The sequence below is a fragment of the Falco cherrug genome, chromosome 1 (genome assembly GCF_023634085.1).
Source record: "Falco cherrug isolate bFalChe1 chromosome 1, bFalChe1.pri, whole genome shotgun sequence".
NCBI classification, from domain to species: Eukaryota; Metazoa; Chordata; class Aves; order Falconiformes; family Falconidae; genus Falco; species Falco cherrug.
The window spans coordinates 32,118,440-32,133,100 of NC_073697.1; the positions used below are offsets into that span (position 1 = coordinate 32,118,440).

The 14,661-nt window shown below is 40.2% G+C and overlaps 1 protein-coding gene across 1 annotated transcript in view; it reads right to left on the reverse strand.

Annotated features, from left to right (window-relative positions):
• The window catches only part of TBC1D19 (TBC1 domain family member 19), a 53,433-nt gene extending 51,154 nt beyond the window's left edge, over positions 1 to 2,279 (reverse strand). The window contains exon 1 of the mRNA XM_055700885.1: positions 2,120 to 2,279. Coding sequence (XP_055556860.1) covers positions 2,120 to 2,218 — 99 coding nt within the window. The 5' untranslated portion in view covers positions 2,219 to 2,279. The remainder of the gene's footprint in view (positions 1 to 2,119) is intronic.
• Positions 2,280 to 14,661: the final 12,382 nt, after the last annotated feature.

Genomic DNA, 14,661 nt, shown 5'->3' on the forward strand with positions numbered 1-14,661 from the left:
AAAACCCATCACATCCTATCAATGAACTGTAGTTCAGGTGTGATGCACAGCAATAGCAAAGAATTCATATTTGATAATGCAACTTCAGAACTACCCCGTGTAATGGGAGGGAAATAAAGCATTAATTTAATAATGTAACAAAATTCAGAAACTTTCAGAATTACGTACAGCTACTATGGGATGGACAAAGACAGGGAACTCGCTGACAGGGCCTTTGCAACTGCATACCAGAGCAATAATATCACTATATAAGCATTATAAATAAAACAAGTCTATACTGTACATGAAAGAACATAAATGCAAGCAAGGTCAACAAAAAATTCAGTAAAGGAGAACATACAGATTCAGGGTGTACATTTGGCCCTATTAATTTAAAATACAAGCCCCAAAAGATGACTCTTTACATTGAAAAATCCTCTAGTTGATGTATCTATAAACTTTCCAGTCTTTCAGATCACTACACTGAACTATAGCTCTGATTTAATCTTCTATTACAAATACTTCAAATACCTGCTCTAAAAATCAACCTGAATATTTGTTGCCCTGTTTATTTTCTTTTTCCTTAGCACTTCATATGACTAAAATAATCTTCTAATCTATATATACCCATGAGTTTTCTTCTCCAAGAAATCAGTAAAACTGTTTTTCAAAGCTATCGTGACAGATTCAGCTGTGGTCATTACACTGTTTTATTTATTTTATAGGTTACTTTATGCTTTGATTATGCAGAGTTTCTGCTTGTATTGAGTAAATTCATACGCTATAGAGTCAAGGAGGGATTTAGGCCTTAACTATCCTTTCAGACATCAGTCATCACCATAGAAAGACACTGCTAAGGTCCTCAGAGTGTCCACCTGTACAAAACAGCCATCCACCAGCAGCATTTAAACACCTCACCAAGTCCTGGCAACACCAAGCTTCCTCATGTTTCAAAACAAACATGCAAAGTATTAAATGACTGTGAAATCAGATCTCACAGGAGAGAAAAACAAAAAGAATGAATGCAGAGATAAGTACATACAGGTTTTATCACAATCAGTAACAAAGCTGTTAAAAGAGAGTTCTGTTTACTGCCTTTATTGAGGACAATCTCTTGAACCTGACCCTCCACACCTCATGTAAAGCTATTTGGGATGCTGAATTCCCCAACACTTCACAGAACCCAACATCTCTACTCTTTTATAATGCCAGCCCCCTTCAAGTCATGCAAATTTGCTTAATCACATATTCAGAGAGCAGTCAACCAACAGGAGTAAAGCAGACACATATATTTTAAAAAGCATTTAGAGTCCAAATCAGCAGATTTAAAACCAAAACAAACCAGAAAGGGCATGCAGTGACATCAGTTGCTATTCAGACACTGAGTCACATTCAGAGAAGAAAATCCCGTTTCATTTAAAAACCCAACAAAACTAAGGCAGATAATGGACACTGTACCCTAAAAAAATCTGTATAATTTTAAGCAGTTTGTAATAAAAAGAAAAATAATTCCAAGATTTTATAAAACCCAATCCAAAATATTTCAGAAACGCACAGTAATTGTTATAGGACCACTGCTATATTATTATGGTCAGGAAAACTGACACAATTTTAACCTGAAACATCCTAAATGAAGTTCAGCTGAAATATGACAATCTGCACTTGAAACCAGGCAAGTTACTAAATATAAAAAAGCAATTCTTTTCCCAGCTACAAAAATGCACTTTCATGGGCGCGTTTCATTTTATTGTCACTGCCTTTCACGAAACCCTCCTTTTCTCAGGGGCACTCCGGAAGAGGCGGGGGTGGGCGGTATTTAAACCTTCCCAAATTAGCGATTAAAAGAGAAAAGAGATTCATTTTAGGCACTATTTGAAGCAATGAGATTTCAAGAGGACAGTCTTCACATTCCATGCGAAATGCTTCAGTCCCAAGGAGAAACTACAAACACAGCTCTAGAAGCCACCCAGACAGCCCTCCGGCCCGGTCGGGGAGGGAGGCCCGGCGAAGCCTGGAGCCCCCTGCCGCCGGTGGAGGCCGCACGGGCCGGGCCGGGGGCGACGACCGGGAACAAAGCGCCGGGGAGGGGGAGCGGGAAACGGAGGCGGGCCTGGGGGCACAGCGCCAGGTTGGGGCTCACCCGGGCCTGTCGCTCCAGCTGGGAGTGGAGGCTGGAGCCCTTCAGCCGCTGCACGATCCGCGCTATGGTGAGGGACAGCCCGCTGTCCGGGTCCAGCATCGCGGCGCGTGGGCCACGCCCGTCGCCGGGCTGCCGCACCGGGCCGCTTTCGCCGCGACACCCCGCCGCGTTCACCGGCGTTACCCGGCAACGGCGGGAGCGGAGGCGGGCCTCAGCCGCTGCGTCCGGGTGGAAAGCGACGCCTCCCAGAAAGGTTCCCAGCCGCACGATGGGGACTTGAGCGGGACAGAGCGCCCTCCGCTGCCCGGCGTGGCGCAGACCCCCGGCCGCTCAACTCAGGAGCCCCCAAGCTGTCCCCAGAGCCGGGGAGGCCGCCCCGGTGGTGCCTTCAGCTGCCGCCTCTCCCTGGGCACCTGACAGGCTTCCTCCAGCCCACGGGCCACATGCCACAGGGCTGGGCAATGGTTGCCTAAAGCTCTGGTGAAAATCTCACGCGGTGCTTCTGTTTCCTAAACAAACGTTTATAATGTATCATGGCTAGAAAGGATGTCAGAAATAAGCGTAAGGAAAGCCTACATGTGGGTCTTGGGCTTTAGCTGCCCGGCCTGAGTGCCAGCACCTGGCCATGCCAGTGTGGGAGACACCCGAAGGTGCCCAGCCTGCCCGCTGTGCCCTTGGGCTCTGCCGAGCCTGCAGGGAGACCTGCCTCATCCCCGCAGCTGTGTGGCCGCTGCAGCCTGGCATGAGTGTCCAGCTGCTCTCCCGGTAGTGGCAGGTTCCTGACAGCAGCCTGCAAAGGCATTTGTAGCTGCTGTCCCTCGGCAGTTGCCACCTGCCAGGCCAGGTGGGCTGTAACGGGCTATGCGCATCCCAGGTCTGTCTTAATAATGAGTTAAATAATATCTTACATCATCATTACTTACAACTTCATTAACCAGCCTTGTTTTGCCTTGGAAAGGACTAAGCTTTCCCTCACAACCAGCCATTGCGCCTCGGCTGAGCTGCTGCAATCAGTAGCTGTAGGGCAGCATCTTCGTCAACTGCTTCTAGGCCAGGGCTGACGGTGAAAGGGCTTGAAACTCATTTCAGCGCGGTCAGAAATATTAGCTTAAAAACATCTTTAGCTGTGGTTTAAGTGGCTTTGCACCAGTGTGACATAGACAGATTCATGTCATTAGAACCTGAGAGAGAGTTTTAACAGCTGTTTTTTAGGGTCTGAGGTATCACATCCAGATGGTGTGAGCAGGAGATTGAGCCACGAGGCTCCCTTCTGTGTGCTTCTGGCAGGGGTCCACAAACTACGTCCCGCGGGCCGGATACGGCCCCCCAGGGTCCTCAATCCAGCCCCCGGTATTTACAGACCCCCCCGCCTCCCCCCGCCAGGGCTTGGGGGGGAACCCAAGCAGCCGCAGATGACTGCCTGCCACTGCATCCGCGCGCTGGCCCCCTGGTTAAAAAGTTTGAGGAGCCGTGTTCTGGAGGAATACTGCTCGACCTGTACTCAGGTGAAGTTTTATTGCGCTCTTGAATATGTTACCCCTGCCTGCTCAGTATGGTGAGGCATTAATTCAGGCTCTGTACCAGGAGCAGGCACAGCCCTTATTTAAGCACAGCAGCTGTGTGGCGCTATATGCATCTCGTTGAGTGATGTAAATGCAAGGAATTTTAATCCACTTAGTCCTTCAGGGGAAATCTATTCCTATGTGCATCAGTAACAGGACCATGTAATCAAATTCTCACTTAATAAACTAATTTACTAAGCTGAAATGCTAATTTTGAAATCCCAGCATAATTAATAAATAAGCTAAGAAAGTTCAAGGAGGTAACATGGAAAAACTGATTATTGACCTCCAAAGCCTAGCATTAATACTTATTTTCAGCTCTGAGGATGGCCATGCCTCTGTAAAACAAAGAATGTTTCAAGATTCTGAAACATCAGGTTGTAACTTTCACTGCTGTGAGTGACAGGTGAGGAAATGAAGATAGGTGTCATCAGTTAACTTGCTAGGAAAAACAACTAGATGTAAAAGGTATAAAACTGAACTCATCTGTCTGCAAACTCTTTTGACTTATCTGTGAGAATTTCTGGATAAAATAAGTTTTAAAAAAGAATAGTAATAGAAGATCAGAAATAAAAGTTCTTTAACCAACTGTAGAGAAAACTGAAGTTTCTCTTAGTCATTTATGCTAACTCAAAAAACTGAGGAGAGCTTGCTTCTCGATTCATGGAGAGCACAGGGAGATCAACTGCCCAGTTGTCCAGCAATGCCCTTCTGATTTACAAGTTTTCTGACATTTCTGCTCTTACATGCATATGTGAAGTCAGGGGCAACAGTGAGCACATTTTTTTTTCCTCTGTGTATTGGGAGTTAATGAAATATTTGCCTACATTTTCAACTGAACAAGCATACAAAGTATAGTAGCTTTGCATGCTAGTTCATAATAAAATTCTGCAAAGAGTTCACATGAAGACAGTATCTCTCCTCGATATTTTTTATTTTCATTGAGGAGGATTATTTGTGTAGGAACTTTGCCTGCTCAGACAAGCACATGGAAATAACCAGGGCATGCCACTAAGCTCCACAGCTCAGTGTCTGTAAGTCCAGGGTTTTACATTGCAGCTGCTAGTGTGAGCGTAAGCCCTTCCCTCTTGCCTGGCACAGTCCTCAGCAGCATTTTCTTTTCCAGTTTTTGGGAGAACCTGTGGACTGCCACAGGGATGGCAATCTCACATTGCCTTTGGCAAGTATGTTATTTATCAGGACTGCTTGATATGTGGGGACTCAGGCTTGTTACATTACTACTGGTAGCACAACATGGTGTCTGGCTGGACACCATGGTGTTTTCCGTTCTGTGGTCTGCAGGGACCACGTTCAGCCAAATGGCAGGTTGTGGAGAGGGACAGAAGAAGTGACATCTTACTGATAAGAAGTGTGAGTTCCCCTGCTCCTGGGGAATATGGGGAGATGATACATCAGGTGAGTTTCATGTGCAATGCATAAGACTTTGCAGGTCTGCAAAAGCCATCCGTATCTCTATAGGTCAACAGGAGAAAAAATTAACGTTGGCTACATATGAAGAATTTCCCGGAGTTGACTACCCCTGCTCCAAATCTGCCTTTGTTGCTCTCTGCATGTGCACATCTGTCACTCTTCATTCCCTGTTTTTCTAGACTGTTTCCAGTCTGGTTTCCATCCTCCTATGCACTAGGTTTCTCTTTGGTCAGTTACATCTCCAGTATGGGCAGGAAAACTTGTAAATACCAATCAAACCTAAAAAGCAAGGTGATATAAAGAGATAATCTTTACAGAATATCACTGAGGGCTATTAACAGCTTCTTGTGAATCCTTACCATATCCAGTGAAGCAATCTCATGCTTAAGTGCCTGCTTCTCTTTTGTCTCCTTACAAGGACCTTACTGCATAGCAGCTTGAGAAATGCAGGGTCATTGTTAAAAAAAAATAAATCACTTGAATGACAGGCATTGGCAGGAATCTCAACCAATTCTTTAGCCTGTCCCCCTGGTATCACATGACTGGCTTAACTTGGTTCGTGTGATAAGTGCTTGACAATTACTGCTTTTTCGTCATGATTTACTTTTAAATTATAAGTAACCAACTGCAGTACAGACAGTGTAGAGTGGGTTTATGATGTCCAGTACCACATACTAGAGGCAGCTTGCTGGTTTTATCAGAAGGTCTGGTGTAGTTTTTCTGTTGTTTTGGGGGGGTTGGGGTTGGTTTCTTTGTGGTTGTTGTTGTTGGTTGGTTGGTTGGTTTTTTGGTTTTTGTGGTCTTTCCCTCTCTTCATCTCAGTCCTACACCCTTGAACACCAATTCCCTTCTTCTTTGTATTCCACCTCCATTTACAGCTGCAGTGCTCTACAGTGTTACACCTTTCTTTAACGTGTTTTGTGTCAAGTTACTGCAGTTAACTGTACCTGATACTTGTATCCCAAGTGTCTTTCATTTATCTGCCACTGCAGGTCTGGAAAGCATCAACAACTTGGCAAGGGAAAGGAAAAATTACAGTCAGTATCTGATATATTTCAGCCATACTCTCTCCATCTTTCCCCTGGTGGGTTTTTGATTGAGGGGAGGATATGACACAACAGATACATCATACTGTCATATTTAAGGCCACATGAGACAAAATACATTTTAATGCTTCCAAATTATTTGGAAGACCAGTTTATTTCCTGGATTGTAAAGGCAGTCAGTAAAAAGGAAAAACATCCAAAGGATGCACTGAGTGCCTGGAAGCTTGGCTTTTTCCATACACTATGTATGGACCAGGCAGCGCTATCTGCAGGTATCACCAAAGGAGGCAGTCGCCTGGTATAACAGAATAAATGATGAGGGAAGTCAACAAAATCCCAGCAATGTTAATAAAATCCCAACAGTCCCAATCCCCAAATCCCAGCAGTCAAGAAAATCCCAGCATTTTCAGTCAGCTGCTCCCAAGACACTCTTCCCCTAAGCCATTCACAACACTCATGCTGTCCTGATCCCATCTTCATCTTTCATTTTCTTCCTGCTAGAAGTGCCAAGTCATGAAGTCTCCTCTTAAGGCTACTTTCTCTGCTGGGGGAACAGGGGTGGGGAGGGACTGGAAGGAAGATGCTGCCCCTTTACCTGTGCTGGGGGCGGGTGCATTCATGCAGGCAGTGCTGGCAGGGTAAGGGAACAAGGTATGGTGCAGAATAGGATTAAGTATGCAATCATTGTCACTTATTACTGTAGAGAAGCCACGTACCTTTCCTTGACACCCTGCATAACAGGGAGTTAATGCTTTCCAGGTGGAGCTACATATTGCATTCACCCTGACAATGTATCATAAATATTGTGTAGGTCTCCAAGTTGTTCCTTCTGTTTTTGTCCTACATGAGACACTGCCAGGAGAATGACAGCATGTGCAATCCCTAATGGCAGACTGGGTTGTATGTAAGGATGGCTGTGTCCCGATCAGCCAAGTGCCACAGAAACCCAGGTTTAAAAAGAAACAACCACCACCACCCCCAAAAAAACCCAACAACAAATTTGTGTGCCAAAACAAAAGGATAAGATATTAAAGGGGAAAAAAACCCCAGACTCAAACAAAAACCACACACATCCTTCCCATGCCCAAAGTGCTCTGTATTTGCCTTCCTTCAGACAGGAAAACAGGGCATTTTTATACCCTCTCAGGTAAACTGGATTTTTGTTGTTGTTTTGAATTTTTTTATCTAAAAATCTACTTCTTTCCAGACCTTCATTTCTTCTTTCTCCACTTGGAACCATTTTAACCCAGGAGAGTTTAAAATCCATAACCCTGATCCTTCATCTCAAGCCATTAGCAGAACTTCTCTTGTGACCTAAAGCATCAGGTTCAAACAGCCGCTCCCTGGATTTCTCATCCAAGCACATTCTTTCAGAGAACATCATGTTCGGTCCTTTGCTTAGTGTGCTCACTCTTTATATTAAACTAATGTATATTAAACTTTAATCTCAGTTATGGGTCAGTCCTGCAGGTTCACCTTTATAACAGCCACTGCTTTCCTTGTGCAGTCAGAACCATGAGCTGATAACAGAGAGGCATGACAAAAAAGAAATTTCTGTCACTGCCTCACCCTCATCAATTTCAAGCTTTATTCAAATTACTGCACAAAAAGTGACAGTGCATATTTTGACAAGTTTCAATACTTTATTTAAAATAATCAGTATCTGTGGAGTAATGAGATTTTTTTGCCCAAATACCACTGATGCAATCTGAAGAATGTAGGAAGCTTAGGTGATGTACTTTCACTTATCAGGGAAGAAAACGTCTCTTATTTCAGACTACTGTTCATGAGAAGTAATATATTTTATCTAATACGTGGCTGAACTTGAGAGCTAGACTTTGACTACCAATGACATCAAGGATTATCAGTCTAGTTCTAGGAGTTTCACATTGCTTCAGTACTTGATTTTAGGTAATTTCCTTCCGGACCTTGGCTTTGCTTTAGATAGGTATAAGCCACATCCTAGAGAGGATCATGTATGTCAGATCATAGTATCTATTACTGGTAATTTTTTTAGTAGCATTGCTGAGTCATAGCAGCAACTGTGAGTTATCAGTTATGTAAAACAGCTAGCATGCACAAAGTTCCTAATTTCTCTAGTGTTATTAGATTTAGTCTATTATTCATGTGTTTTATTATTAAACAAGTGACATGGGCTTTAGCAGTAACATTCTGTATCATTTGAAGAAAAACACATGCTGAATCACAAATACAGTTTATTGCATAAATAGTGCATAAACTGAGTAGCTTATGCACTTGAAACATGGGATATATTTTAGATCTTAATTTTAAATTGTATATTCACCTATCAGCAAGTCTGTCAGGAAATTTACATAACAGTTGTATGTATCCAAACCTTTTAAAAGACAGGACTCAACATTCATGAGCAAACATTTTCCCAATACACACATAACAGCTTACTTTAGCCACTTCTTTTAAGGTTCTTACAAACTTTAACCAATTGGTCTGTGAGCAAGAAATCTAGTTAAAAGAGCAGTCTCAGGAGATTCTTAGTAAACATCTACAGGTCAGAGTTTACCAGTACATAGATATGCTAGAGTAAGATTCTGTATTCTTTTCAAAGCTATTGATTTCAGTGAGGCTATGTGATGTAAATACAAGCAGAACTTGGGTTTTGTCTGTGACAGGAAGTATTCCCTTTTTCAAAATATCTAAAAAAATATATGTGGTGGGGTTTTACATCTACTATTTAAAAATATCAAACCCTCTGATCTTCTATTTATGTATTACAGAGTATTGAGCATTACTCCACTGAAATAGCTTCTTGAAAACATACCCTACTTATTGCAGTAAGGGAATTTGTCTTCTGTTGGCAATGTAATAAATGTTTTAAGGTAGTCTGTTATACTTTTGTTCACTGCCTGGAATATATACAATTTATTGCAGAGTCATGTCAGTATGTGTTGCAAGTCTTCAACAACCAGCAGGTCACCTTGAATACGTTATTTAGTGTCTAAATCATAGCCTTCCTCTCCTTAATCATTAAGAAGTAGACCTATAAACTTAGTGGAAGAACAGGATCTTTCCTTGGGTATCAGTTCTAGGCATTTTTTATTTTTCTGATTAAGATTTGATGACAATTGAAGTGGATTAATGCTTTTCTGTTTTTTTTAATATGAAGGTTTAGTAGGCTGACTGGTTTCCTTGTTTGTTGTATTTTCAAACAGAGGATTCATAAGTGAAGAATAAATCAAAAGGAGCTAGAAACTCTTGAGGGTTTTTGTAATTCTTTCCTGAAGGTTATGTAGTTGGAACATAACCAGATACCCTAACTGTTAAAAGGAGCACTCTAGTTTGGGTTGCAGAGATCCTTACTTCCATTACAAGGATTTTTCACATATTTTTTACCTTGACTTCTGTTTCCTTAAGCTGATGTCTGCTCAGAAAAAAAAAAAAAAGACATAAAAAAATGATTGCTTTGTTAATTAACAGGTTACAGGGCTGAATCTTGTAATCTATATTGCAACATGTTCCAAAAAAGACCAGGAAGGAAAATTAGAAAACATTCACAAAGATCACAGTGCTCAAGGGCTGAAGAAAGGTTGGAATTTTTTGTATTCATTGCAAAAAAGAAAGTGAAGAGACAAGTTATGAAGCTGGTAAAGTAGTTTAGCAAAACTCTACAGATTTGCCCTAGCCGAGGCTATCAGTCAGTAATATGAATGAGGAATCATATAGCGATGTAATTGGATGAATATGTAATGTCAGAAGGATAACTGTGATGCATTAGGCAGCTAAGGTGCTGTCTAAGAAATATTTTAAAGCCAGATTTTCCCCAGTCCAGCTCCAGGAGTCTACATGCTTGACCTGAAGATTGTCAGTAGCTTGCCATAGTCCATCCTCCTCATGTGGGATGCCTCCCTACCTTCCCTAGTGACTTTTATCATTAATCACTTTTGTTCTTCATAGGAAGGACCCCTGCAGCCAACATTCCTATCCACTCTTTGACAAAGGACACATTTTCTAGAGAGATGGGATAAAAGGTGCTCCCAGCATTAAAATACTTAATTGGAATCGTTCAGCAGTGGAAGGACTCACCTTCACTTATGAAATTAGATTAATAATAATGGCAGCATAATAAAGGTTTAGATCAAAGAGGTGACACATAAGGCTGTCAACCCATAGGTACTGGCATATGGGAAAATAATAGCAAGAGATGACACTGATTCTTTGAAGGAAGCTACTTTCAAAACATAGTTAACTTTTTTTCCCCAAATATAACTGTGAATGTTTACAACAAGAATATGAATGGGGCAAAGACTTAAAATACCCTATAGAGCAAGTTTGATAAGGGATTCAGAGAAGAAAATGTATGTATGCATATTGATTTTATAATCAAATATTCACTTAGAAAAACATTTTGCTTTGGCATCATTATGCAGTGGTTTAGGACACCAAAACCTCCAAATATCCATAGCCATGCAATGGTTTTGACTTCAATGAACTTTAACTGTGACATGATTTAATAAACTTTTTTATTATTATTATTTGAAATATTAAAAAAAAAGAGTATCCTTATGCAGTAAGGTGCTACTAGCTTTTATAACTTTATCCAAGAGGCACAAGTCTTTGAGATCTAACTATTTATTTACTCCTTAGAAGTGGAAATAATACCCCTGCTGAAAGTACTGAATACAGCTCAGTTGCATGGCCTAAGGGATAAATGCTCCAGACTTAAGGTACTATTTGCAAATACAGTTTTGGTTAAGTTGGCTTAAAGGAGGTGAAAATGCACATAGGTAGGAAAGGCAATAGCTGAAGAAGCACTCATGAGGATGCATCAAAGAAGGAACAGAGGAAAAGAAGTCATTATCATGTCGCTAATTGAACGAGCCACTGTGTAATGAACAGGGTGCCAGGAAAAGTGTAAGCGAGGAAAAATCCTGGTTTGTTCTCATTCTTCTGTACTCTTCAGAGAAATAGACTTTACTATCTTCTTGATCAGTAAGCTGATATCATCAAAGAAATATCAATTTTATTGACAGTTTCTGCTCAAACAGCATTAAATCTGGAAAGCCTTGGATAATTAGTAACACGTCAGATCAGAAGAACAAAAGTTTAGATTAGATAAAATTGTATATGACCTACCACACACTCTTTCTTAAAACAGAAGATCAAAAATTATTTTTAACCATTTTTAGCATGATCTGATTTTTCAGAATTGCTTTGAATATTTCCCACAGAATCCAATTTTAAATTTCCAGCTTTCTCTGTATAAGGTCTGGTAATGAGATATTCCAGTATGAAATGACTCAGTTTAACAGCTAATGAAATAAATAGTACTTTACTTTTTATTTTGCTAGAGCATTCCCATTTGACTTCTAATAAAAACTTTTATGAGCAGTCATTGGGAATTAAGTGAAGACTTTGGGGAGGTCTGTCTTCACAAAGTATAAAATTGCAGCTGACACTTCTGGCTTTCTAACTGAAATGCTAATGAAATTTTAGGAGACCAGATCACTGTGAGATTATGGTTTGAACAAAATTGTACTTCTGCTACTGCTGGATTTAAAACCAAAGTGAGTGAGAGTCAAATCTGGGAGCATTTCACTAGCATATCACTTAAAATATTATGAAAACCCTTTACTTGCTCCAGCAACTTCTCTAGGCAAAGCTTGTAAAAATAAAATACTAATTGTTGCTGACCTTTTATCATGGTCTCCTCAGAAATACCTTTCCTACTTCAATTGTATCATTTTCCCCACATTGTAGGATTGAAAAGTGAATGCATTAGAATAAAATAAAAACACTGGGAAGAAATAAGGTATCCGAGAAGTGACACGGTAGCCACAATTTATATGATCTGTGACTGTTTTGCACTGCTGTGTCTGTACAAAGCATGCTTAATGCCAGTTGATTACAGAAAGGTCCAAACCACTATGGATGAAACTGCAAATGTGAGTGCAAGATAGTGACTTCAGACACACAAAAAATTATTAAAAGAAATCATCCATATCAGTTGCAAATTTTCAAGTGTTTGTTAAAGCAAATAACGTTTTTGTATGTGAGGATTACATCCCAAAGATCCAACTTCTGATACGTTTCTGATTTATAAGCCTCTGGATATTTAGGAATACCATAGCATCCTAACTGAGTCTGGCGCTATCAAAAAAGGAGCGTAGAGAATTCAGAGCAGAATTTGTCCTTGGACTTTTGTTTCTCCTTTCTTTTGAGAGTTGAGTCTTCTCCTTGGCAGTTTTAAAACAGTTTTGTAATGTAAGCAAAGATTAAACAACGAAAATTAATTTAAAACTTGCATGCTTTCAGTCACATTAACTCCCTGCACAATGTAATGTTGTATAAACACGAGCAAATAGTCCAAACTACAGCAATTGTTCCCCACAGGGTGTTTTCTTAAGAACTAAATAGACAAAAGCATGGCAAGTAAGGCCAATAATACTATTGTTTAACAGCCCATCTGTGCTGGAACTCTGCAAATTATTATTTTCAGTGTTTCAGTGTTGGAATAACGTTTTGAAATCACTCTGTATGGGAATACTATCCAATACTGCCAGTGCATCTCAGCACAATAGTTGAAATAAATCATGTTGTCACTATGGGTTTGACCTGCCTCTCTCAGTTACTCAAAAAATTATAACTGACCGTTTTCTACAACCTGTTATTAGACAGAATCATACCTATCAATGAAATCCAAAATGCAAAGATAATTTGTCTTATTTACAAATAAAAATAAACATTCCAGAAATGAAGACCTAGGACAGGGTAAATTGTCTTAGGTCCCAAAGGTCTCCCTGTACCTCATCTTACTTGGTTCAATAATTAGTCCAAACTGTTCCTAGTTAGCAGAGTTCCAGTTAACTGAAAAAATTGGCCTGGAGATTGTCACTGTAAAAGAACAAGAGTCAAACAATAAAATAATTAATTGTATACAATGAAACACATAGCCATGAACCTAACTTAAAATCTTACTTTCATTCTGGTAGCCCCAGAACTTGAAGGCGACAACCCATCTTTTCACTGTCTGAGTACCCTTCTGTGCAAAATCACAACAACAGAAAACGTGCAAAATGCTAGGCATCAGGCCATCTTTTACTCTTCTCTTTATTAGATCAAAATCCTACTTGGCTTAAGTACTTTCACGGAGGGAGTATTGTGTGGGGATTGCTGGTCGGGGTTTATAGATGATAGTAATTGTCTTTGTTGTACCAGTAGTAATGGTAGAAAGGTCTTCTAAAGCAGAGACATTTTGCAATATATTCTAAAATATTATATATAGCTCTGGATATCTATTTCATAACTAGATACCCTACTCCAAATACTTTATTTCCTGTGCTCTTATTCATTACCCTCACTTCATGGTCTGAATTTTCTCAAATTACTAAAATTCATACTCAGAATTCAGTTGTTGGTAAGAGACTTAGCCTATTAACTTTGAAATAAGTGAGGCTACATGCTTCTCTTTAGTTACTGAATAATAGAAAATTTAACAAAATATAACCAAATTGTATGTTCAATTTCTTGTGCAGACTTGTACAAATTTATGTCAAATCAGATGACTTCTGTTCACAGAAAGTGTATGATTCCTATAAAAACAGAAGCTTTCAAGAACTACTGTTGTTGGTTAAATTAATTCTTCTTATGTAAGCGTAATTTTCAGTATTTTTCTGATGGACACGCTTGCTACCCATAGCTTAGGTTCCCTTACGCCAAGGATTATAAGATTCTTGGGAACTCAGATGTCAATGAACAAATTTCAGTAGTATTACCTTTAGGGTATTTATCATATGTTACAGAAACTGATAGCCCTCCAAAAATGTAGATGTCAGATCAGATGTCATGAAACACAAAGTAGCTTCTCTCCATACATAATAAGACACATAAACTTTGGAATCTTTAATTAAAGCCCTGGCTTCAGTTATGCTGGTACCAATTTATCCAATAATACATCAGCTGACTTCCTCTATTTCCTCCCTACTAACTGCACAGCCAGTCTCTTAATGACTTAGTTGGTGTTGTTAAAATAATATCTCTTTATCTAATTCTGTGGAAATGTGAAGATCTATTTGATCTTAACGTCATGAGTATAGGGTGGCTTTCCTTGAGAGCAGAGCTGTCTGACAAATATAGCACCGGCCCAAGTCTGAGGAGACTGCCTTCCTTCTCCTGACTCTTCCACTGGCCCACTGAGTGGCCTGTGCCAAATAGTTCACTTTCTTGTGCTTCATCTTTTTCATCTTTAAACTGAATTCATATCAACTGCAATTAACATAACTACCTTCTTTCATATACTTCTGAGAGATCTACTTATGGGAAAAACAGTAGTGACTCTTCGTTATGTGCTTAACTGGAATCTTCAAAAGACAAGACTACAGGTCTTGGCTGTTACAGGTTGGGGTTTATTTAGCAGTCTGTTCTGGTTTTGAGCTTTATTAAGGAGTTGAGTAGTGTCAAGAAAAGTTGTACCATTTTGTTCTTGGCATTATAATCAATGGGGCCGTTTCTGGTGGCAGCCACTGATGTT